At 50.0% G+C, this 24,623-nt stretch overlaps 1 protein-coding gene across 1 annotated transcript in view; it reads left to right on the top strand.

The window, feature by feature from the left end:
- The window catches only part of HACD2 (3-hydroxyacyl-CoA dehydratase 2), a 111,259-nt gene extending 100,372 nt beyond the window's left edge, over window positions 1–10,887 (top strand). Inside the window, exons 6-7 of the mRNA XM_055316567.1 lie at window positions 1,460–1,638; window positions 7,808–10,887. Coding sequence (XP_055172542.1) covers window positions 1,460–1,638; window positions 7,808–7,890 — 262 coding nt within the window. The 3' untranslated portion in view covers window positions 7,891–10,887. The remainder of the gene's footprint in view (window positions 1–1,459; window positions 1,639–7,807) is intronic.
- Window positions 10,888–24,623: the final 13,736 nt, after the last annotated feature.

Below are 24,623 nucleotides of genomic sequence, written 5' to 3' on the forward strand. Positions count from 1 at the left end.
CCAGTAATCTTACTTATGAATTGGGTAAAAGGCTGACAGTGCATCTGTTAATCTGAGCTAATTCATGAGATGGTTTTCTGAATTGGAGAGGACTGTGGTGAGAGTGACAAAGCAAAAGGCTCAAAATTGTCGTTGGGGCTAAAGTGCCTCCTTTTCATAGAAGGAAAATGGTGGTGCCCAGACAATATAGGAGTCTGGTGACTAAATTAGAAACCTAAACCACTTGTTTCCAACATTTCAAGTACACAGTTTTCTGTACTTTCTTTTTCCAGTACACAGTTTTATTAGGAAAGGGGAAGGATGGGAAGAGATGACAGTTGCTAGCCAACCTGGGCAGGCATTGTGGGAGCATCTCCTGTTACACGGAGAGTAGGCTGGCTAAGCCCTGATCTTCACAGTGGAGAAGGATTCTTTTGTCCGTGGTTGTCTGTGGTTGCCCACGGCCAATGGAAGAATCTTCCCGGTCCACCATCCCCTTTAGCAGAGCTGAAGTTGGCAGCGCCCAGGAACACAGAAACATGGCTTCCGTTCTTTGTCACCGATTTCTCAGCAGATTTGTGCATCTGGAAGTTTGGGGCCCAGAATGCTCACTGTCAGCCACAAAGGGCCAGAGCCTCTTTAAAATCTGAGCTAGCTGATAGTTTCTTTAGCAATACTTACACCTCAGAATGATTTCCATCATGTTCCATATGATGAACTTCTCTCTGAATTCTTTTTGAAACATTAGAGAACTTTTTGAGGTGAAAAAAAAAAAAACTGTGTGGATTCCCTTGGTAATAGTGATTGTGGAGTTTTTTTATTATTATTATTGAAAAATTATACAGTGACCAAAAGCTATTGGGAATTTTTGAAGGTTTTTAAAATTAGCTCTGTTTCATTTTTCACAATAATAGGTATAGACATTGGACTAATGGTAGCAGATAAGCACACCGGTTCTTTTCAGTCCACAGACCAGACTTGGTGTTCATTGTAGGGATGAATCCCTACAATGTGTAGGAATCCCTATACACATGCTCCAGCACCTCCCTCACCAACTCCTTGCAAAGCCCCCAGCCCAACTCCCACCTCTGCCACAGAGCAGGACCCTTCTATAAACCATATTTATTTATTTAGTTGGGCCAAATTTTGAGGCAGACCAAACACATTTATTTTATCTTAGAACATTCAGAGATGTACCTGCTATAGGCCCTTTTCAAAAACTGGCTTGTAAAACCTGAATTTAAATAGTGGGTAAGAAGCGGCACCTGGCTGGCTTCAGTCAGTAGAGCACACGACTCTTGATCTCAGGGTTATGAGTTCAAGCCCCCACGTTGGGCTTAAAAGGAAAGAAACAAACAGTGGGTAAGTAGGAAAATGTAGAAACGATAGCTTCCTGAAAGACAAGTACTGATGGGGGGGGTGTATCTTTTTATTAACGCTGTCTTGGAGTCTCAGTCATGAATATTTTGTTTTATTTCAGGTACACACTTTTCATTGTGCTGTACCCAATGGGAGTGTCTGGAGAACTGCTCACCATCTATGCCGCTTTGCCCTTTGTCAGACAGGCTGGTCTGTACTCCATCAGTTTACCTAACAAATACAATTTCTCCTTTGACTATTATGCATTCCTAATTCTGATAATGATCTCCTACATTCCAAGTAAGTAAACAATTAACGCATATATTTATTTATGTTTTTAAAATTGGCTCTACAATAACTAGAGTCAAATGTTTCTAGATGTTTTTATACAATATCCAAGTAAACGTAAATCTAATTTATTGGGAATGCTTTGGTTTTTATTGAGTGCTGACTGCAGAGGGGATTTTCTCTGGTACTAGTCGAATAAAGATGAACGCTTCTCAATACAGCTGCCACAATGCAGCCCTTCTCCGTGTGTGGGTTTGAAACAGTGAATACTAGGAAAGGTGAACTACCTATTGGGGGATCGCACTGAGTGCAAGACAAAAAAGGCCATTAAAGACCTTACCTTGACTTTTTCTGTTTCTTGAGAATGGCTTATTATGATATTTGGGAAACATTGTAAAGATATTTTTGCATTTTCATTATATCAGAATAGTTACTTCATTTTTAAGGTATCAATAGTGAACTAGAAACAAATAACAAAATAAAAATAGATTTTTTCTATATTTCTTATTTTCTTGTTTAGAAATATGCACTAACATCATCCGAACAGGACATTATGTTCTCTTCAGAACAGTTTCCAATTATTTTAATAGTACTGCTAAAGGTTTAAATACAGATAATCAAAAGTGCCTATCAGTGTACTCAGTAACAAGGAGAAATGGCCATTTCTGAGGCTTCTGTGAAGTGAGTCCTGTTTGCTGAGGAAGAGTTGTTTAGTCCTTTATTCGAATTCTGATATTCACTTAAAATCCTGGGATTGATTTTCACATATCCAAAAGGATTTTGTTCTACCCGAAGACATATGAAGTTAAAGTTTCTTCTCATTTAGCTATTTCTGTAGCCATTGTGACTGTGAATCTTATTTTGGTCTATAAGATGCTATATTCTTCCCTAAACCTCAGGTTAAATTCAGATAGGAAGGTTGGATTTTTCTCCAGCCCACAGCGTGAACTGAATGAATCATCCGAACAATCGTAAGCGACATGTTTGTGTCCTTCTGTGGAAAATCACATTTCATGCATTGTGAGAAAAAAACTACATCCAGATTTCATGTGAGAGTTTATCTTGGAGGAATTCTTGAACAGCAGTTCTGCTTAATGATTCATTTTCCCTTCCTTATTAATTATCAAGTCCTCCTCTCTGGTGCTGGAACCATGATGGCCAAAGGCCCTTTCTCTTCAAATTGAAAAAGATAGTTGCTTTCTAAAGAAAACATCAATAGAGAAGAGTCAAGAAATTTAATAAAAAATTAGCTTACGGTTGTTCATCTTTTTTGTTTTGTCCCCTTAGAGTTTCTTTTTCCACTCTCTAGAGCAACAATTCCCAGTTGCAGTTTTGCCACACCCAGAGTAACACATATTATCCCAGTGGGCACCACAGGATTTATTAAAAATCAGCATAAGGGGCCACCTGAGTGGCTCAGTCAGTTAAGCATCTGCTTTCGGCTCAGGCCATGATCCCAGGGTCCTGGGATCAAGCCCCGTGTTGGGCTCCCTGTAGGGAGTCTGCTTCTCCCTCTCCCTCTGCCTGCCCCCGTCCCCCCGCATTTGAGCGCATACTCTCTCTCTCTCAAATAAAATCTTTAATAAAATAAATCAAGGGATCCCTGGATAGCTTGGTGGTTTAGCACCTGCCTTCGGCTCGGGGCGTGATCCTGAAGCCCCAGGATCAGGTCCCACCTTGGGCTCCCTGCATGGAGCCTGCTTCTCCCTCTGCCTGTGTCTCTTCCTGTCTCTCTCTCTCTCTCTCTCTCTCTCTCTCTCTGTGTGTGTGTGTGTGTCTCATGAATAAATAAATAAAATATTTTTTTAAATAAATAAGTAAATAAAATAAAATCAGCTTAAGGTTTGAATGAATGAGAGGTAGATGCCAGATTGGATAACTGGAAGAGGAGCAGGGAGGGTGTAATAAAGTCAAACCAATAGTAGGGTGCTGCCACATTGGCAGAAATCTGGGGCCCCTACCTCAGAGTTGCTCTGAGCTCAGAGTCTGCCAGAGAAGGAAAGTCTTCATTCCTGGGGCGGCTCTCCAGGACAGCCTGAGTCTCTCTGTACCTCCTAGGTTTTTTGTGCTCTGATGGCCAACCAGCAAGCACCCAGTCTTTGGCCTCTGCCTCCCCCCACCTTGGTCTAGTTAAGGGGCCAGGACAGGCACGGCAGTCTTCCCTAGTGATAGGATTCCTGAAGGAAAACAAACCCCGTTCTGTGGGACTTTCTTTCTGGGCCTTCAGAGTGAGAGAGAAGAGAAAACAAAGCGGGGGGGGGGGGGGGGTTCTCAACCAAAGTTGGCTTCCTTCCCCTTCTTTGGTTCTCGGCCTCCTTTTGGTAAGAACTTCACTTGGTTCAAGTCTATATTCGTTCTTCCTTAAGACACTTTAACTCTTGTAGACCAAGAAAAGGGGTTGATATCAAATAAAGATGAACAGATTTTCTCCAAATCCCTGACCCCACACTCAGGCTCAAGATGATAGCCCAGACCGTATCTTCTGCTACAAATCATTTGTGTCTACTGGTACTCATTATGCTTTCAGCCTCAGCCTCAGCCAGTGGCCCTGGATGTTTTTAGTTGTTTAGGTTGTTAATATTGAGACCAGTTTGTACTGTTCACTCCAGCCAGCAGCACATTTCCAACTTTCCAAAACTTTGTATTTATAAGAAGAAAATGCAGAGTTAAGAGGGGTTGCTGTTGACATCCAGTCTCCTTTACCAAATTTGGTTTTCTTTCCACAACTTAAGTTTCTTTTCATCTTTAACGGGAAGCTGGTGAGATACATGTATTATACAATGTAACAGCCTTTCTTTATGGTCCCAACTGTTGCATTGTTGCACATGTAGCCCAAATTGTGGCCCATGAGCCATGGCCCCAAGAGTTTCCTGTTTTGGGATGCTTTGGAATCCTTTACAAGGTGCTCCTCTCCCACTTCACTGCAGCTGCAGTATGTATAGTATCTATGGGACTCAGTAGACATCTAAGTCCTGTCTACATTTCCTGCTTCCAAATTGGTAAAACTAGGCTTTTACCACCCAGTAGGGGTGGGGATTAAAAAAAAAAAAAAACCTGAAAAATGAGAAACACTGACGTCGGGTGAGGACACTAAGATGCTGAGCACTCTCTAGATTGTCAGTAATCATAAGCACACCTCAGATTTTTAAAGAAACTGAGAAAAAACTTGCCTCAGGCAGAGCACTTCCATTTGCTCTCAGCCTCCAAGTTTTCCTCTCCCTGGAGAAACCCCCACCCCTACCGCAGCACTCGCGTGCACAGTGGCCATCTCCATTCCATGCGTCCTGGACTGGGAGAGCAGAGGGTAGAATTGAGGATAGCGTGTTGTCAGGTCAAGATTGTCTTGGGGTTTTTCTTCATTGTAGTCCATGGTTAAAAACAGTAGCCATGCATCTGGAATTGTTCCAGCCATAATAGTTGGGCCCAGTCTAAACACGTGGGCAATTCAGATGGAGACAGTGCCACCCAAGCTCTGGTCACCAAGGGGTCATTACCAGAACTGTAGAGAACCTCCAGCCCAAGTACCCCCATTCCCCTGGCCTCCCTCATACACATTCCTTTGCTTGGGCACTGAGAAACTTCTGAAGTTGTAAAGAATTAAAAGGGCCATCCCTGCCCTCCATTTCTGACCTCTGGTCCTCTTGGTAGCCAATAGGCCCTTGCCTGTGGGGATGAGGATGCTCTCCCATCTTGCTTTAACTGCCACCAAGGGCCTGGTGAATGGCTTCTAGGTCATCCTTCTTCACACCCTCTGAACTAGCAGCGAAGCTTCAACCACCCCTGCAACCAGTGGAAAAGTCCTTAGTGTACTTTGCCACAAAGTTTTCCTTCACTAAAGTTTATCTATAGAAATATGACTGGCCCCACATTTTTAAATGATTGCAATTAGCATTCCTTATGGTTTAATTATATCTTTACTTCCAGTTTTTAGATTATAGAGCTTGTCAAATTTTCTGGCTTTCATACCAGAATAGTTCTCTCCCTGTTGAATTATATGCACAAGCTGGGTCTTTTCTCTGAATAACTTCCTGCCTGCAAATAGCGGGTAGAGTGGATGGCAGCCCTGTTCAGCATCGGAGCCTCCTCTGCAGTTTATCAGATCTGTGTGCACACACCCACTGATGTCTTGGAGTACTTTGGGAGAATTTGAAATTTGGCCAACTTGGAACCCATTTAAAAAGGAAGAAACTGTCGGGGCGCCTGGGTGGCTCGGTCAGTTAGGCGTCCAACCTTTGATTCGGCTCCAGTCTTGATCCTCAGGGTTGTGAGTCTGAGCTACACATTGAGCTCCACACTGCGTGTGCGGCCTACTTTAAAAAAAGAAGAAGAAAAAAAGAAGAAGAAGAAGAAACTGTCAGGGAAGTAGTAGAAATTACCTCCTCAGAAATACAGGTTACTGCCTACAAAATAGAGATTGGAGCTGTTGAGAAGGGAAGGGAGGAAAGGAAGGATATTGTACATTTAAGGCCATCTGGCTGGAGTCTGTTCCATGTTGTTGAACCCGCAGTTCGCAATAACCTTGTGAAGGCCAGGTAGCTTCAGCTGGCATTTCCCAGCAGGAATCCTGGGGACATTCGGGATGGGGCAGTTAATAGTTTGGGGAACTGTCACACATTGCAGATTTGGGCATTTTCGCCTCACATGCTAAACGCCCGTACCCTCGCTCCTCCAAATATAGTCCCCTCCCCCAACTGCCAAATACTCCCGGGGAGGTGATAACCACCCCATTTATTTGAGAACCAGTACTCTTTAAAATAATCTGTGAAATGACCAAGAACAGGGGACTCAGTTGGTTAAGCATCCAACTCTTGGTTTCCACTCAGGTCATGATCTCAGAGTTGTGAGATGGAGCGGCTCTTGGGCTCCATGCTGGTGTAGGGCCTACTTCAGATTCTCTCTCCCTCTCCCTTCATGCCCCCCTCCCCCAGCTTTCCTGTGCCTGAGCTTGCTCTCTCTATCTCTCTCTCAAATAAATAGGGGCACCTGGCGTGGTTCAGTTGGTTATGCATCTGCCTTCAGCTCAGGTCATGATCTCAGGGTCCATGTGGGATTGAGCCCCCACATGGGGCTACTGGCTCAGTGGGGAGCCTGTTTTTCCTTCTCCCTATGCCACTCCCCCCTGCTTTTGCTGTCTCTCTCTCGCTCTCGCTCAAATAAATGGGTCACTCAGTTGGTTAAGCATCCACCTTCAGCTCAGGTCATGATCTCAGGATCCGCATCAGCAGAGAGCCTGCTTCTTCCTCTGCCTGCCACTCCGCCTGATGGTGTGCTTGCTCGCTTTCTCTCTCTCCCTCTCCCCCTCTCCCCCTCTCCCCCTCTCCCTCCCTCCCTCCCTCCCTCTCTCCCTCTCCCCCTCTCCCCCTCTCCCTCCCTCCCTCTCTCTCCCTCTCTCCCTCTCCCTCCTCTCTCTTTCCTTCCCTCCCTCTCTCCCTCTCCCTCTCCCTCTCTCTCTCTCTCTCTCTCTCTCTCGCCCCTCCCTCACTCCCTCCTTCCCTCCCTCTCTAATAAATAAAAACCTATAAAATAAAATATTTAAGAAAAGAAATGACCAAGAGCAGAATCTCTAGTGCCTAAGATATTAGCTTACTTTTCCTAAGGACTTTCTACATCCACGTTTGGCTTCTTCATGTTCACATGAAATGTCGTGGCCTTCTTCCCCTTCATCAGTCTTCCCACTCAGGGAACAACCTTTCTCAGGAAGTACTTTTGGTAGATCCCCTTCGGTGACTAGACTGAGTGTCAGGAGCCCAGGGCCTGGTCAAGATTTGTCAAGAATTTGCTGTGAACCCCCTAGCAAGTCACCTACCCTCTCTGGGGCTTGCATTCCTCCTCTGTAGACAGGAATAAGTCCATCACTAGAAGTCACCTCCTTGTAGAATCAGAGAATAAATGTAAAGACACTCCGAGAGAGGGTAGAGAGTTATTTGGCAGCTCTGTGGCCTCTTGATGGGTAATCATAGTGACGGTACCGCCTGTCCCTCCCGTCTGTACCACCCTTCCCCTTCGGCTAAAACAGGAAAAGGTAAGTCTCTGCATTGCTCCTCCCGTTCCCCAAGCCCACCATGTTCCCTGCTTTGGATACTGGATGAGAAAGCAGAGTCAAAGAGGACCTCAAGTCCATGTGCTTTAAATACAACATGCAGTTGTAAGTGGTCTTAACCAATTCTTTATTTTCTTACAGTTTTTCCCCAGTTATACTTCCACATGATACACCAGAGAAGAAAGGTCCTTTCTCACACTGAAGAACACAAGAAATTTGAATAGCTCCTGCTTTCTGCGCACCCCCAAAACACAAACTTTTCAGTGACAAAAAAATGCTGCAGACTTTTTGAGTTCCCAGTACGTTTCATAGAAAATAAGTAAGAACTATTTTTAAAATATTAAAAAAATAATAAAACAAAAACCAAAATCCAGTGTCATACAGGCCTGGGATTTTATTAAACAACAACAGCCGCCACCACCACACAGTAACAACAACAACAGAAACTGTTACATACAACATCCTGGCCGGTCCATTTCAGCATGCTCTTTCAACCTGAAGTTCCCAATATTTATGATGGCACTGGAAAGGGATTTGGCATTTTCCATCCTCCTGTTTCCTTCATGTATCTGCTAAATAAAGATCTGTAACACCAAGTAGTCGAGAGTTACAGTCTGAGTAGTGAAGTCGTGCCCGCTGAAGGCCCAGCGTGCAGGAGGGTTGTGTTTCAGACTGCGGTGTGTTCAGCATTCTCTCTTCCAAATGCTTGACTGCATGCTGGAAAGTCTGCATTTCTGACGCAGCAAACCTTGTTCTCTGGAATGTTACGAGGTTATGGCTGGGACCTACCCCCTCCTATCTAGTGAATGAGTTGTGTAAGGTGCATGTCTGCAAAGCCTAGGGGTAGTGCCCATAATCTGAAAACAGCTAGAACCCTGTGGTTTGTTTTCAGTTGAGTCATGTCTACTTGCCACTAAGAAACATGCTTGAACTTAAGTGTGTCTACATCGTCGAGAACCTATCCTATCGAGGGCTCAGCCTCAGTCACGTTCTAACACGGTGACAGTTCTCACAAAGGGAAAGCTCAGTCACAAGCAAATGACACGTGCCTTTCCCCGTATCATCCTCAAAACACTTCCGAGTAATGTACCGACCAGTAGCTGTTCTCACTCGTGGACCCAAAGCCAGGCTAGTCACATCAGGGGCAGAGAATCTGTCATTGGAAGCACATGGAAGGTGTCGCTTTAGAAATGTAATCCTGAAGAACGTTCAGGAATAGGTTTCTACACCCTTTTATTTTTCAATTTCATTCAACTCTCCTGTTGGGATACTTTTCCGATTTATGGTCCTATGTAGTTCCTACCAAGCTGTAAATCCAGAGGCAGCAAAGTGTTCCAGTTGGGCAGACATGAGCTAAATGCAGTGTCATCTCCATGTGTTCAAGCAGCCAAGAAATACTTTGGTCACATAGACATGTCTAATTACCACCGTGTCTTCATACCATTTAATTGCTCAACTGTGCATTTAAGACTCTTCAGGAAAGGGTTAATGAAAATGTAAAGCCCAAGTTCAGATTTGCATTAGATTTTAAACATAGGATAGTCTTTGTGGATTCTTTTCTTTTTTTTTTTTTTTTTCTAATGGTTGATACTTGAAATTTTAAAAGCCTATCTTACTAGCATACTACATAGTTATAACAGTGTCATGATGGAAAACTAATTTTTTAAATGTTATTTTCATAGATGCCTGATAATTAAGATGAAAATGAGAAGAAAGTATGGAGCCTCAAATTTAATGCAGGCAGATGTATAATAAAATTATTTTTGAATTGAGCATTAAAATTCTGCTTCAAGTCAGCAATCTTAACTTGGGCATGTTGAGATTAGAATCTGTTCTTGTACTTCATAAACTAAATATAGAGGAAAGATTATTTTTCATGTGTTTTTCTCTTTCTTTTTCCAAAATGTATTTCTACTGTAAAATAGAAACAATTTGAGTTATATTAGTCTTATTGCTTCGTTTGGGTAAGATATTTTTTTCAGTCATTTCTGGAATAGTCATAGAAGATGGGATGAAAAATGTAGGTTTTCCAGGATCAGTGGATTGGGGGTTTTATCCAGGCCTCTCTGTTAGACTCTGTCACTAGTTACGAAGAACAGTCTGTCGCTAACAGTGGTGTTGCATCAGATTGAACCTTGGCAGCAAGAAGACAGCGAGCAACTCCCTCCTGAGAAAGGGTCTCCACCCCAGTGTGTATTTTGATCCATCAACATTTAAAAGGCTGGTGGCGGATAAGTAAGGTATGCCCGGGCCATGTCCTTCATTCCCCCCCTCTCAGTAACTGGTTTCTTTATCTCTAACCTGAATTAATTCCTCCTTTGATGGGCTAGTGGTCTTTTCTGAATTGAGAACACAACCCCACCAACGGTCACATCTTGCAAAGTGCGAGGTGGCGTTCGGTGGCTATTTTGTTAGGCTGACTGTTTCCATTTCAGGACGTAGTCAAAGGTATCATCTGCCCCGCCACCCACCTGGTTGAGTGTTTCAGACTCCCCACCCCCCGCCCCCCCCCCCCCGGGACCATTTTCCAGGAGAGAATTCTTTGAGGTGCGCAGTAGTGCTCTGTAGACACAAGCTGCTAATCAGCATCTCGCTGGGTTCCGTTTGCTCAGGTTGCGATCACTCATTTAACACATACTGACCATCATCAAAGGCACCGTGGAGAGTTAGTCATGGAATAAAGCACTGTCCTTCGAGACAGAATGTGTTCCTCGGGAGCAAACTTGTCACAGAAAGGGGCTTAGAAGACGTGTAGAGATAAAGAGGCACATGCAGATTGTGCCCTTCTCTCTACTGGTTTGTTTGGGTTATTCATTTATAACAGAAGATCGGCAATGATGTGCTACGACCTGCAAGTTATTTTCAGTTCTGAGTTTCTATATAAAACATCAAAACCAGTACCTATTACTCCTTTGAAATTTGGGTAAAAAAAAATCATACAGCCACATATAATAGTCATTTTTGTATTTTTTCTATGTTGTGAAAACCAAAATTGTAATTTTATAAGTCTTTGATTCATGAAAATTATATAATTTAAATGTATTTTTTGTATATTTAGACATAAGGAGTTCCAAGACTATGGCTAACTTTCTATGCATGCATTTGGAAGCTGTTTTTACCTGATAATGTCAATGTGGTAATAAGTTGTACTCATAAACTACTGACCTGTGTTGCATTTCAAAATAAACTGGTGTGTGCTCTGCCTGGATTTGAAATACTGACCAGTGAGTCTAGTGATTTTTCGCAGTTAAGTTGGCCTGAACGTGGTGTTTGTAAGACGATGGAAGAGTTTCAGTTTTGTCACGGACTCCAGTCCTTTCTTTGATAGGTTTAAACTCTGTTTCTGCTGTCCGCAGTGCACTTGAAGGAGAAGGAGACGATTATACTAAGAGGCTTCCAACAAGTCCTTCTTCCTGCCAGTCAGTCGTCAAGCTTACCCAAAGCCCTCTCAGCCTGGCCACAGAGGGACAAGAGGGATTAGTCACGTAAGTGATGAGGAAACCTAAGAAAGCTGGGAAACGATTGAGGATCCTTGCCTTACAATGTTGGGTGGTTTGTTTTGGTTTTGGTTTTTGGCAGTGTGTTTTTCTGATAGAAGTTAAGATGGGAAATAAGGTTGCCTGGCAATGCTCATCTTATAGCAAAGCAAGGTGTGGTCAAGTGCCTCCTGAAAATGCCTTCTGCACTCTCACGTTCACAGTAGGCCGTGGGGGGCCTACACCCCGCCGGGCCACCTCCGTCCTGCTGGCTCTAAACCCCAGACCTCCTCACCTCAATGCAGCCCTCACCTGTGGGCTGGGCATCGTCTAGGGGGTCATCTCCAAGTGATCTCTTTCTCATGTGCCTGCAGCAGTAGCATGCCCACGGCCGAGCCTACCAGGTCCTTCTCCGAGCTGGCCATCACTGTGGTCCCAAGAGCATGGCCCTTGTTGCAGAGGGAACATTTTCTTTTTCACGGCTGTCCGAACATGGCCTAGACCTTCCCAGCACGGTGGTTGTAGGACCAGTCCTCTCGTATGCAGTCTAGTGTCTCAGAGATAGGCATTTCATTTATGAAAATAATTATTTCAACTAAAGCTGAGGAACAGATGGTTAAGTTAATAGTAGAGGCTACCCAGAAAATGCAACCTTGACAATCCTAGGGTGGTAATGGGAAACCAGGGCTTTCTAATCTGTCATTGTCATATTTTGTGGCAATTATGTGTACTATGTTAACATAATAAGCTCTGGCCTGAGAAATTACCATTGGTATAATTAAGAGACCTCCTGTTACACACACTGTTCCAAAAATACCGCTGTGTGTTGTTCTGTTCCCTTTAACAAGAATGAAGACTAGCTTTGCAATTCCTCATATTATTTTAAAAAAAAAAACAGCCTTACAAATGGACTGGCTCATTGTCATACAGTTTAGTAGTGAAGAAACTGTTCTAAGCAACTCTTACCAAAAATAGCCCTACCTATTAACATTCCCCTGCCTGCGACTGAGAACCAGAATTACGAGAGCTGTATGGGTCTTTGACCAACACTTCCTCTCAAATGTGAGAGACGATTCAATCTTTTCTGCTTTGGAACTTAGAAAGCTTCTCCTTAGCGTTCCTGGGGCAGATCGCATTACCAAAAATAATCTCTTTTCCCCAGAAATGGCATTTCACCCCTGAAAAGTCTCCTTCGATGAGCAAAAATAAAGTATCAGAGAGGCTGTCTAGATAAGCACCGAGTACCCATTTCATAAAATCTTTATATTTGGGAGTTGTGTTTTCTGCTCACCAGTTCCAGAGCATAGACTTCTTAAGCACAGCCGCGCTTTCCCATCAGTCTTTGACCTTCGTGGATGCAGCCAGATGCCTCTCCAGATACCGCACCTGGTTCAAGGCCAAACTCCCTTTCTGCATAGTTGGCGCTGGGCTGCCCCGCTGGGGGGCAGCACCTCACAAGCGATCGGGCCCTGGGAAATGAGACATTTGGAACCGGCTTCAGCCCCAGGACGGCAAAGGCACACTCATAAAAATTAGTCACGGGTCTCTATTGTCCATATAAAGCAAAGGCAGTCGGATTTTAAAGCATATTCTGGAGGGATCCAGGAAATTACACTTTTTTTTTTTTAAACCAAGAAACCCGCTTCTTTGTGTGTTTCGAGGCTCCATCCATTTGTTCTCTTCCCGCTGCAGAACCTTCCCCGGCAGCGACCCTGCAGGGCTTTTGGAGCTGCTCCGGAAGCAGGTGTTAGTGCTCCTGTTTAATGGAGAGCCCGCTTGTTAATCTTTGAAAGGTTCGGGGAGGTCAGTTCCCACTCTTCTGTCTCCGGATATTTTTGGAGGGTGGCCTGGGCCATGAGAAAATGTCAGGCCACCTTATAAGGCTGCGTCTGGCCCCGAGAATGCTTGTCTGCAGCATGTCCAGTACACTCTGTGGGTGTGAGTTAACTTGACTCTCGGGCTGTGGGTTTTCTCACAGATGTAAAATGCTTCTATTCATGCCATGGATTATTCTCACTCTTTGACGGGCTTAAAGTCTTCAAGAGAGAGCTATTTAAATGACACCAATTTTGGACATGCCAGCTAGCTAACCGGGGGTCCGTGTAATCCCCAACAAGCGCACTGGTCGAGTGTGCAGGGGTCCGTAGAAACAGTCTACTTCCTGCAAGGTGGTTTCTTTAGCGAATGTCAAAATTGCACAGAATATTAGCTCTGAGTGATGACGAGGAGTGTGTTGGGGGGGCTGGAACTCCGTGGCTTACAAAGTTAAAACGAAATTAAAGTTTCTTTTTTCTCCTGCGAAACTTTTCAGATCTTTTTGCATGTGAGTGCCGTTTGTGAATCTCCAAGAGAGGGGGTTGTAAATGCAAGATTTTCCGGCGCTATTTTCAGCACTCGTCCTAGAAACATCTTCAGGGCTAAGGCTCCTTGAACACCTTGAAAAGTACTGATCTGGGGGCGGCTGGGTGGCTCGCTTAGGTGGGAGCTCTGACCCCGGGTCCAGCTCCCCGCTGAGTGGGGGGTCGCCCTCTCCTCTGCCCCTCCCTCTGCTCCTGCTTCATCTCTCAAATAAAATCTTAAAAAAAAAAAAAAAAAAGCTAATCTGTTGGTGCAACTTTTCCCACCGGGGGAATGTTAACCCATCCAGCGGGGAGCAAAGAACAGGAAGAGATGGAGGCTGAGCCAGGGATCTGGGAAGATTTTCCTTGTTTTTGTTTTTAATGACCCGCCATCGTCAAGGGGATCAATGAAGCGCTCGAGAGCCCGGGCGTCAGCAGCCCTGCACGGCGTCTGGTGGCTGCTTTCCCGGGTGTGCCGGTGGGCGTGAGCCCTGGTGTCCCAGGAGACCCCGGCCGGGAGCATGCAGCCGCCTCCGCTGCACCCAGGCCAGGCCGTGGCGGGCGGACGAGGGGCTCCTGGTGTCAGGAGACCGCACGTCACCCACCCTCCCCAACGTCGCCACAGGGTGGCTGCTGTGGCCTGGCACCTGGCAAGGCCCGAGAGCATCCTCCCGTGTCAGCTGCCCACGCGGGCCTCCCGAGCCACAGAAGCCAATGGCCACTGTGCAGGGGAAGCCAGACTGCCCGGTAACACAGCGGGACTAGCCCTCAGCAGCCCCTACACACGCGTGCGCACACACACACACACGCACGCAGGCACGCAGCACCAGGGCACCTCCAGGCCTGTGCCCTGCCCTTTTCTGCCCACACCCATCCCCTGGCTTGGCTGAAGCTTCTAGCTCTCACCCTGCTCCCCGAGCTCCCCCACCTATGGCCCTACAAGCTTCCCCAGTGGCCCCCTGGTGCCAGACTCCATCATTCTCACCTGAACCCCCGTGCCCTCCTGCCCTCCCACCGCACCCCCAAGCTGGGGTCAGTCCAGCTGCTACCCTTCCCTGTGCCTCTCATGCCTGGGACTACCTGCCTGGTACCCTGTCCAAGATTTCCTTCAAACTCCTTGCTCCTTAAACCTCTGGCTCACTCGTAGCCCAGGAAAGCACACCCCCAGTTTCACAGAGAAAATACCCATCAGACAGCAACTCCTGCAACTTTCTTCCCCAAATTTGTCTGTGCAAGGGGACTTTTCTTGTCCTACCATTAGACTGGAAGGGGTCACCCTCTAACCAAAGCTACCCACTTCCCCTTGTGCTCTGGGTGTTTCCAAGTTCATCCCTGTGCTTCCTCTTTGCTGGCAATTCCCCTCACCTGCCTCCCCACCTTGGCCTTGACCCCCATGCCCTCCATTGCTAACCCCCCTCCTCCTGTTCCCTGGAAGGGTTGGCTACAAACACTTCTCTGCTTCTCACCTCTCACTCTCTGCCCATCTCACCACCGCCTGGCGCTTCCTACCAGGCCAGTGGCCCAGCTCTGTTCATGGTCACTCGTGACCCTGTTATGAAACCCAATGCACACTTGTCAGTCATTGTCTTTTGGCTGAAATTAGGGAGCCATCATGCTGGATATTAGAAACGATGGTATGGTTTTGGGAGTAGACCCGGGAGGGGCCCAGCAGTGCCTCATCCTGGGCCTGAACTCATCTCTCCTCCACGCATCCCTAACAAAGGTGTAGGCGAAAGAAACACTGACAAGACAGCCAACAAGAAGTGTGCTGGTTAACTGTGGCGTGAGCTGGGAAGCTGGGCAAACCTCGTAGAACATTCCCGCTTCCTAAACTAGCAAGAGCTGGTAAGTAGCTGGGACTGAAGGAAATTGTGAGGCCTGCTCAGCTCACCTCCCACCACACTCATCTCATTTTTCTGCACAGACTTCGTCAGTCTCCTCACTGGGAGAGGGAGAGAAGCTGACCCAACTCCCGACCAGCTCCAGGGAAGAGACGGGCAACACTGAGTGCCCGCCCGTGCCGTGACGCTTGGCAGCAGGCCGCCTGAGGCTGGGAAGGACAGCTTGCCCCTTACAGCTTGAGGAGCCAGAGGAGGGACCCACAGCCCCGCACACCCAGCCCGTATGGCCACTGACTCCATTCACTCTCACTAGCAAGTGTAGCTTCCCCACTTCCTCTTCCTTGGGCGGGGGAGCGGGGTATGGGGTGGAGGCAGGAGGAGAAGGAGGTTGGACCTAGGAAGCCACCATCATTTTGAGGCCATCTCTGCGCTTCTGGCTTCCCCCCGCCTCTGTGACCAGCCTTGCTCTGTCTCCTCTGCTCCCCCCGGCTCAGAGGTTCTCGGACTCAAGTGCATCAAGAGCTACTTGGAAAAAAAAAAAAAAAAAGAGCTACTTGGGGTGCTTGATAAGATCAGATTCCTGGGCTCCTTCCGACCTACCAGAGCTGATCCACCGGAGACAGGTTGGGAGGCCACCTTTCCACAAGTCCCAGAGGTGATTCAGGGCTGATTTTGCAGAGCATCGCCTGAGGGCTCCTGACCCTCCTGAGGCCTCCACCCCAACTGCTCACGGCAGCCCAAGGCCCCTGGAGCGGGTCTGCCCACTGGACACGTTCTGTTTGGCTCACGTTGTTGTTGTGTTGTTGTTGTTTTTAATTGCCAATGCTTTTATTTTTTTAATTTTTTTTAATTTTTTATTTTTTTGCCAATGCTTTTAAATTGATAGATGTCGTGCAAGCCGTCTACGAGAATCAGAACATGAGGCAGCAGGAGGCCACATTCCCATATGTTGGGCATCAGAGAGAAACAGGGAGGGCTGTGGATGGGGCTCAGGCCCCAGGGCCACCTGCCAGAGGCTCCGGTGCTCCTGTCCCTGCCCAGCCGTGCCCCCCGCCCCCCACCATCTGAAGCAGGAGCTAGGAGGAAGAGCACGGCCGCATGGTTTCAAGCTCGCTCCTATTTCCGGGCCTCCTGGTCATCTCTACTCCGATATCCCATAAGCACCCTGAGCTCAGCCCTATCCAAACAAGATCATCCCGGGGGGCTCCGCCTGTCACAGACCTCTTCTCCCACCCACCTCCTAGCAGGCCTCGCCCTGCCGAGTGGCACCCCCACCCTCACCCTCCTGTCACTCAAGCTGGGAACCTGGGAGTCACCTTTCCTTTTCTGTTCCCTCAGATAATGTGTAATCAGCTGCTAAATTCCGTGGATTCTATTTCCTGAGGATCAGTTGGATCTATCAACCTCCCTCCCCTGCTGCCTCCTCTCTCGTCTCCGCCCCCGCCCTCTCCTCTGGGCAGCAGCCCCTACCTGGCCCTCCACTTCCACTCTTGCCCTCCCCCAAAGCCATTCTCCACGAAGCAGCCAGAATGCAAATGTTACCATGTCGCTCCCTGTGCAGTCCTTCGGCAACATTCTGCCGCTCCTGGTGTGAAGTCCAGACCCCAGAACCTGACCCGGACACCTTCTGGGACGTGGGTCTGCTTATGTGTCCAGCTTCCCCACGCCCCATGTTCCACGAAACACTACCAGGCCCTCGGGGCCCGTGGCTGGCAGCCGGTGGACTTTGTAGACCGCATTCCCTCTGCCTGGGAGACCCGCTCCCTCGCCACCTGGCCATTCCTGCTGGTTCTCCAGGAAGCACCTGCCCCGGGTCCTGGAACTGGCCCTGGTGCTCCTCCTGGCTGCTCCCACAATGCCACGGGCCAGAAGGAAAACTAATTCTAAATTAGAATGTCAGAGGCAACTGGGCGGCTCAGTTGACTGAGCTTCCAGCTCTTGACTTCAGCTCAGGTCATGACCTCAGGGTCTTGAGATCGAGTCCAGTCAGGTTCCGTGCTCAGCAGGGAGTCTGCTTCAGATTCTCTCTCTCTGCTCCTACCCCAACTTGTGCTCACACCATGTGCGCTCTCTCTCTCTCTCTCTCTCTCTTTTAAGATTTTATTTATTTATTCATGGGAGACACAGGCAGAGGGAGAAGCAGGCTCCATGCAGGGAGCTCAATGCAGCACTCGATCCTGGAACCCCAGGGTCACTCCCTGGGCTGAAGACAGACGCTCAACCATTGAGCTGCCCAGGCATCCCTCATGTGCTCTCTCTAAATCAATCAATCAATCAATCTTTAAAAAAATATATTAGAATTTCAGATAACAGTGAAACTCATTAGTGTAAGTATGTCTGAGGCAATTTTTTTTTAAATTTATTTATTTTTATGACAGTCACAGAGAGAGAGAGAGAGACGCAGAGACACAGGCAGAGGGAGAGGGAGAAGCAGGCTCCATGCACCGGGAGCCTGACATGGGACTCGATCCCGAGTCTCCAGGATCGTGCCCTGGGCCAAAGACCGGCGCTAAACCACTGCGCCACCCAGGGATCCCAGAGGCAATTTTTTTTTTAAAGCAATCTTTTTATTTGCCAAATCACTGTGATGGGGCCCAGATTTCCCCTTCCAGGTCCTTATACCCACCTTCTCTCACCATCTCTAGACTATAAGCTCCAGGAGGGCAGGGGCTCCTCCCAGCCCATGTGCCACGTAGTCTCAGCCTTAGCCTCCCCCCGGGACTTAGGACACTAGTGGGAAACTTATAAACAAACAATTTTTTTTAAGTAAGCTCTGCACATAATGTGGGGCTTGAACTCATGACCCCAAGAGCAAAAGTTCCATGCTCCACCGAGGTACCCCTAAAAACAAGGTACTAAATAGGATCATGAGACTGGAAGTTTGGTTTTTCTTTTTTTTTTCTTTTTTTTTTTTTTTGAGAGAGAGAAAGCGAACTCACGCGTACACGCATGAGTGGAGGGGAAAGGGCAGAGGGAGAGTCTTAAGCAGACTCCATGCTAAGCGTAGAGCCCAACACAAAGCTCAATCTCAGGACCCTGACATCACAACCCTAGCATCACAACATGAGCCAAAAGCAAGAGCCAGTTGCTTGGCTGGCTGCATCACCCAGATGCCCCCAGACACTCGAAGTTCTTTAAAGAAAGTGGGAAAGGCCACGTGTAGGCGGACGCTGGACCCACCGCCCTGCACGCAGGCGTGGCCTCTCTGAGGAGCAGTAGAGGCAGGATTTGATCCTGATCCCACAGACCCCTGACGCCCACAGGGCCTTCCCTCCACCATGCTGCCTGCCTATTCCCTGGAACACAGGGACATGGAGGGGGCAGGGGCTTCATATAGGATGAATGTTCTGTGGCAGACATAACCCAGGAAGCCTCTCGGAGAACACAGGTGCCAGCTTCTTGGAGACTCTTAGTTCTCCCTGCACCCCCGGGGCACCCTTGGTCCAGCTCTCCAAGAAGCCCAGTGGGCACAATGGAAGGTGGAGCCTGAGGAGGGTTCCCCTCCCCTGTTCAGACCGTGGCACCCTGTAGAGTGCCTCCAGCCAGAGCGCTGCTGGTCTGGCCCAGAACTTTCTGGAACCCCCCGCCTCTTCTCACTCCCAAAGCTGCTGAGAGTCTGGGTACAAGGAATTCCCGCAGGCCCGGGGGTGGCGCATCAGCAGCGGCCCAGGACCAGAGCCCCTCCCAGGCCTGGGCCAGGCCCGGCCAGCAGTACCTGCCGCACAGGTGGGCGCACCTGCCACGGGCACCTCTGACCCCTACTTCTTTGACTGTCCCTGCCTCTTCTCCCCAGGTCAGGAGAGCCCCCCGGGCCCCAGCTCTTGCTGAAAGCCCGGGCACTGATCACAGCCTGCCGGCGGTGTGGGGCCGCTTCGCTCCACACCCACAGCAAGAAGTGGGCAGCCCCACCTGCGCCATGGAAGACTGAACAGTGGGGCCACTGAACACCAGCACCCCCCGTACCCCAAATCCCAAGCCCACATCGCACACAAGGGAACTAGGACTTCTCAGGTCTGAATGGGACCTCAGAGGGGCATTGTCACCTCCAGCCTCCACCTGTCTGGAGTGGGAAACTGATGCCAAGAAGACAAAGGGACACAGGTGGTCAGCGGCCAAGCCAGGCTACTTTTTGGTCCCCACCTTGCAGCCTTCGGGACAGCCTGCGGGGCCCTTCCGGGAGCGCAGAGGATGTCATGCTCCTGCAGGGACCTGAGCTTCCTGGCAAGGAAGGCAGAGCTTCAGCTTCCAACAAACGCTGTGATTTCGGGTGTAGACTTTCAAGGAGATCAGAGAATACAGGGAGCCCGATCCTCCTGGGCCTTGGGGAGGGTGTCCTGGACCCTGCCCATCCCTGGAAGCTTGGAGGATACAACCAGGGGTCCCTGAGCCAGGCAGCCCTGTGAAGGGGGGAGGGAAGCCTGCAGCGGGGTTCCAGTGGCCGCTTCTGTCCACAGAAGCCCTGACAGCTTAACCTATGAGAGTTCCCCAGAGTCCCTGCACGTAGCTACCAGGACTGGAAGTCAGCAGGCTCCTTCCAGAAGTCCCAGCTCCCAGCATCGGCCCCTCTCCCCGCCTTGGAGGAGCACAGCCCAGGGTGTGGAATCCAAGGGCTCCCCCAGCCTCCCGCCAGGAATCTCAACTGGAGCCAGGCGGCTGTTGGCTTGCGTGGTATATTTAGAAAAGTCAGGCTCCAGTTGCTCCCTGTTCCCTTACAAAGTGTGAACTGCACCCGTCACATGGAAATGTGATTCACTTCTCAGCAACCAAGCTGAGCTGCTTCCCACCGCCTCCCAGCAACCCTCCCGCTCTGCCCCGCTCAGCCTCCTGGGCCCCGTTCCTCCTGCCCGAGGCCGAGGCCCCCGGCAGCCCCGTGACCTGGAGCCACAGGTGGGAGGCACCTCTGTGCTCAGAGGCAGGTGGTCTCTTGCATCTTGCACAGCGATGCGTTGGTCTGAGTCTGTTTACTTCCTTCCTGGAAATCTGGACGCCCTCTTCCTCCTGGCCTCACAGCCCTCACTTCTCAATCCCACCCCCACTCCACGCTGCTCCTCCTGCGGCCTTGCCCCCCCCCCGGGTGGCGGGGGTGGGGTGGGAGGGAGCTGAGAGTTCCTCGTGGACACAAGCTCCATCGGGCAGAGCTTGCACCCAGGCAGCCTGCAAGCCGAACGTGGCTTTTTTTACTTTATTTCTTCTTTTTCTAAGATGATATTCTAAATTGTTTTGGGTTACCGACATTTTTAAATTAAGAGAAAAAAATTAATTTCCTGCTTGAAAAAAGAGACCTGGAGCTCTGGGCCCCCGGGCCCCCGTCCTGCAGGGCGCATAGTGAGAGAAGTGGGCCGCACTTGTCTCTCTTCCTCCTAAAGTCCAGCTCCGAGCCTTCCAGCTGCAGCCCAGTCAGGGGGGCCGAGGAGGCCGGGGGGATGGTCACCACGTCACCTGCTTCTGGGAGGTACCAGCATGGGGAAAGAGCACTGGGCCTTGTAAAGGACTGCGTCACGCACGGAGTCCCACTGGGTCACTGCGTACGCCCCCGGCCCCGCTCACTGGCTCCTCAGAACAAGGAAGCGTTCCGGAGAGCTCTGGGACCTCTCAGGCACCCTCTGGCCCCAGTGTGACTCCCTTAGGCAGAGGGGAGGAATCTAAGGTCGGAGGGGTGCTCGTCGATCCCAAGTCCGCAGTGCGAGAGTAGAAGGGGACAGTAGGGAACCAAAGGGATGGACAAGAAAGGCTGTTCTGAGGCTTCGAGGTAACAGAGAGAGGCCTGGGGCAGAAGCGACTTGGCCTGTGCTCAGCACCCCTCAGCCTCCCCAGGAAGCCCTCTGCCTCCAGGCACCATGACCCCTGGGGTGGGGGTTGACGGCCCAGGTGGCAGGAGAGCTGGGATATGGAAACCCACAGGCCTGTCCTCCAGTGCAGGGCGACTCACCGTGTGCGGGCCCCTCCGGCAAGGCTGACCCGTAGCTAATAATGTGCAGCCCTGGGGTCCCCGGGTGGCTCAGCCATTTGGCACCTGCCTTGGGCCCAGGGGATGATCCCAGAGTCCCGGGATCGAGTCCCACGTCGGGCTCCCTGCATGGAGCCTGCTTCTCCCTTGACCTGTGTCTCTGCCTCTCTCTCTCTCTCTCTCTCTGTGTGTCTCCTGTGAAAAAATAAATTAAAAAAAATCTTTAATAACGTGCAGCACTTACTAGGTGCCAAGCACTATTCCTACTTTTTCACACATACTAACCCACGTATTTCTCCCAACAACTCTATTAAGTCAATATTGTTAGAATCTCATTATACAGATGACGAAACTGAGGCACAGAGAGGTCAAGTAACTGGCCTGGGGTCTCCTGGCAGGTGATTGATTGAGGCTGGATATAAACCCAGAGGCCGTTCCAGAACCCGCCCTCTCTGACTACACTAATTATATTGCTTCCGCTTTAGCTCCAAGGCCACAGGGTGCCCCATGCCGAGCCCCCGGCCCCCTGCCATCTGAGATCCCATCCAGCGGCAGCCCCCAGCCTGCCTTCTGAGCTGCTCCTGGGCAGCACCCTGGGAGGGCACAGGCCAAGCTATACCAACAATAGGCCAGTGCCCTGAAGGACCCTCCTTGGCTTTATTTTATTTTATTTTATTTTATTTTATTTTATTTTATTTTAATTTTTTGCCTCTTTGGTTTTCAAGTCAATCTCTGCACCACAGGGAAAGTAAGGGCCCAACAAGGACGTCTCTTTCCTCTGTTGTCCCAGCGAAACAAAATGACCTATTCAGGCGCCCGCAGGGTGACACTGTCCCCACGCCTCTCTTCCCCGTGTTCCGCATCCTGCTCAGCCCTAGCCAGAGGATTTCACTCAGATGCCTAATACGGCTCCTTCTGCCCCTGCAGCCTGGGTCCTCCTTTCTGGAAGCTGCCAGGCTCCTTAACCCACCCCCCCACATGCCCCGGGGGACCACTGACGTCGGTCCCACGCTCACATAAAGAACATCCACAGACTCTGGCCCAATGGAGCCACACCGTCGTCTTGCATAGACCCTAGAGGAAGTGTGGGAGTCACCGAGGTGTGCCAGGCAGCGGCCAGTGGTTGCGGAATATAAACGAAGCCAGGAGGAGGTCTGGGTGGAGTCTGACAGTCCTCCCAGGCCCCACAGAGCTCCTGAGCTGGCCTTCAGCACCAAGGAATAATCCCCCCTCCCCCCGGGAGCTTGGAGGGGCTGCCTGGGACACCCCGGGCTTGCCTGAGCTGGGGCTGCTCCTGTCTCACCTCCCGAGCCCTCGCCCTCGGGGCCCAGAGAAAAGCCTCCCCAAACCTTGCCCTTCCCCATCCTGCAGGGTCCCCAGGCCTTGCTTACGGCTCGGCTCGTGTCTGCCCTGAGAGCGCCTGAGTCCCTTCCCTGCTCCAGCAAGACCTGACTTCTTTTTTTTTTTTTTTTGGGGAAGCCTGGTTCTCCCTCTGCCTGTGTCTCTGCCTCTCTCTCTCTCCGTGTCTCTCATGAATAAAAAAAAAAAAAAAAAAAAAAACAAAACAAAACAAAACAAAAACCCTAGTGTCTTGTGCTCAGCTCCTCCTGTCCCAGGCTAAGGGCCTTAGGTCCCACATGCCCACTGCATGCACATCTCTGAAGGCCTAGGTCGGGCTCAGTCCCCTTTCCTTACCTGGGCTGGGGAGGGGTCATCTGGCTTCAGAGCTGGGGGATGGCTGGAATGGAATGGCCTGGGGCTCAAGTTCACCCCACAGCCCGGCTCAGGCCAGAGGCTTGGCCGCTGCCCCACAGGTTCTTCAGCCGGTTCTTCAGCCCTGCCTACCTCACATGCTCTTGTTCCTTCTGTGTCTCTCCTGTCCCTGGTTTCTACCTTTCCAGGAGACAGAGGAGGCACCCGTGGGAGCCCCACCAGAACTCTGTGGGGTCCCTCCAGCCCTTCGATCCATTCCCACTGTGGAAGTTCTTTCTCCATCTAGCGTCATTCTTCTCATAGGACAATTCCCTTGGTGTCTCTCCTCACAGTGGTCAGGCCCCAGCACTGCCCCTCAGCCCATGACAATATGAGCAGATTGTACTCACCGAGCGCAACGGCCACGGTCTACACTGACCCTTTCAGCCCCGGTCTCGCTTGCTCTTCCAGGGGCCCCGTGAATCGGGCGCCGTCCTCACCATCACTGTCCCACAGGTGAAGAGAACGGGGCTCTGACATGCAGCCGGTGAGTTTAGAGGTGGGATTTGACACGTCTGTCCTGCTCCAGACCCCAAGCTCTTAACCACTACATTGTAGGGCCTTCTCTCCCGTTATTCATTTGACAGACATTACCGAACACGTCTTTGGGCAGACCGTGTGTTGGATGCTGAGGATGAACCCACGCACGAGGCAGAGATGGATGAGCCCTAGTGGAGCTCGCGTCCAGGCCCACTGGGCACCTGTATGCAAGCTTTCGTTTCCTGGGCTTTGAGAGCCTTGACATGGGCCAAGGGTGGGGTGCGGAGCAGTAGCACCTGCTGCATTCCCAGCCAAAGAGGCACGTTAATGGGATGACCTGCATGTCACAGAGCAAACCTTGAGCAAGGTGCTGACCAAGGCCTCCACGGGGATCTTCCCATGCCCTCAGCTTGCACGTCAGCTGGGCCTTCCTCCTGTTGGGCTGGCCCTCCTGGGCACCCTTCCCCCACCATCCTTCTCTTCGGCTCCTGCAACCAGTCGTTGCTCTAGCTGCAAGCCCCACCATCTGCCTACCTCAAGTCATCCCACCGGAGGGAAACCTACTGGTCAACAGGACTACAGCTGCGGCCTAATGAAAGGTAGGCGGAAATGCTGGGGGTCCCTGGCCAGGTGGCCTGACCTTCATCCCCGCAGAGGAGCTGAGGGGACTCAGTGGAGGGAAGGGATGCCACCTGCCTCCGAGAACCACCTGTGCAGCCTGAATTGTTCCCATGGGAAAGCAGGGGGCTCTTGCTGCTGACCCCATGCCTCTGCAGACCCAGCCTAAGGCCTCCCTGGGAGGGGCAGGGGAGAGAAGCACCAGGCTAGACACCCTCCCCAGAGGAACCCTGACTCAGCCTGATGAGGATGTAGCTAGAAAGGACTACAGGGGCGGGGGGGGGGCACCCGGGGGCTCAGTTGGTTAAGCACCTGCCTTCGGCTCAGGTCATGACCCTGCGTGCTGGGCTCCAGCCCCGCCTTGGCCCCCTGCTCCAGCGGGAGTCTGCGTCTCCCTTCTCCCTCTCCCTCCGCCTGCCATTTCCCCTACTTGTGCCCTCTCGCTCACTGTCAAATAAATAAATAAAACCTAAAAAATTAAAAAAAGAAGAAGAAGAAGAAAGA

This window comes from Nyctereutes procyonoides, unplaced genomic scaffold (genome assembly GCF_905146905.1).
Source record: "Nyctereutes procyonoides isolate TBG_1078 unplaced genomic scaffold, NYPRO_anot_genome, whole genome shotgun sequence".
Classification (NCBI taxonomy): Eukaryota; Metazoa; Chordata; class Mammalia; order Carnivora; family Canidae; genus Nyctereutes; species Nyctereutes procyonoides.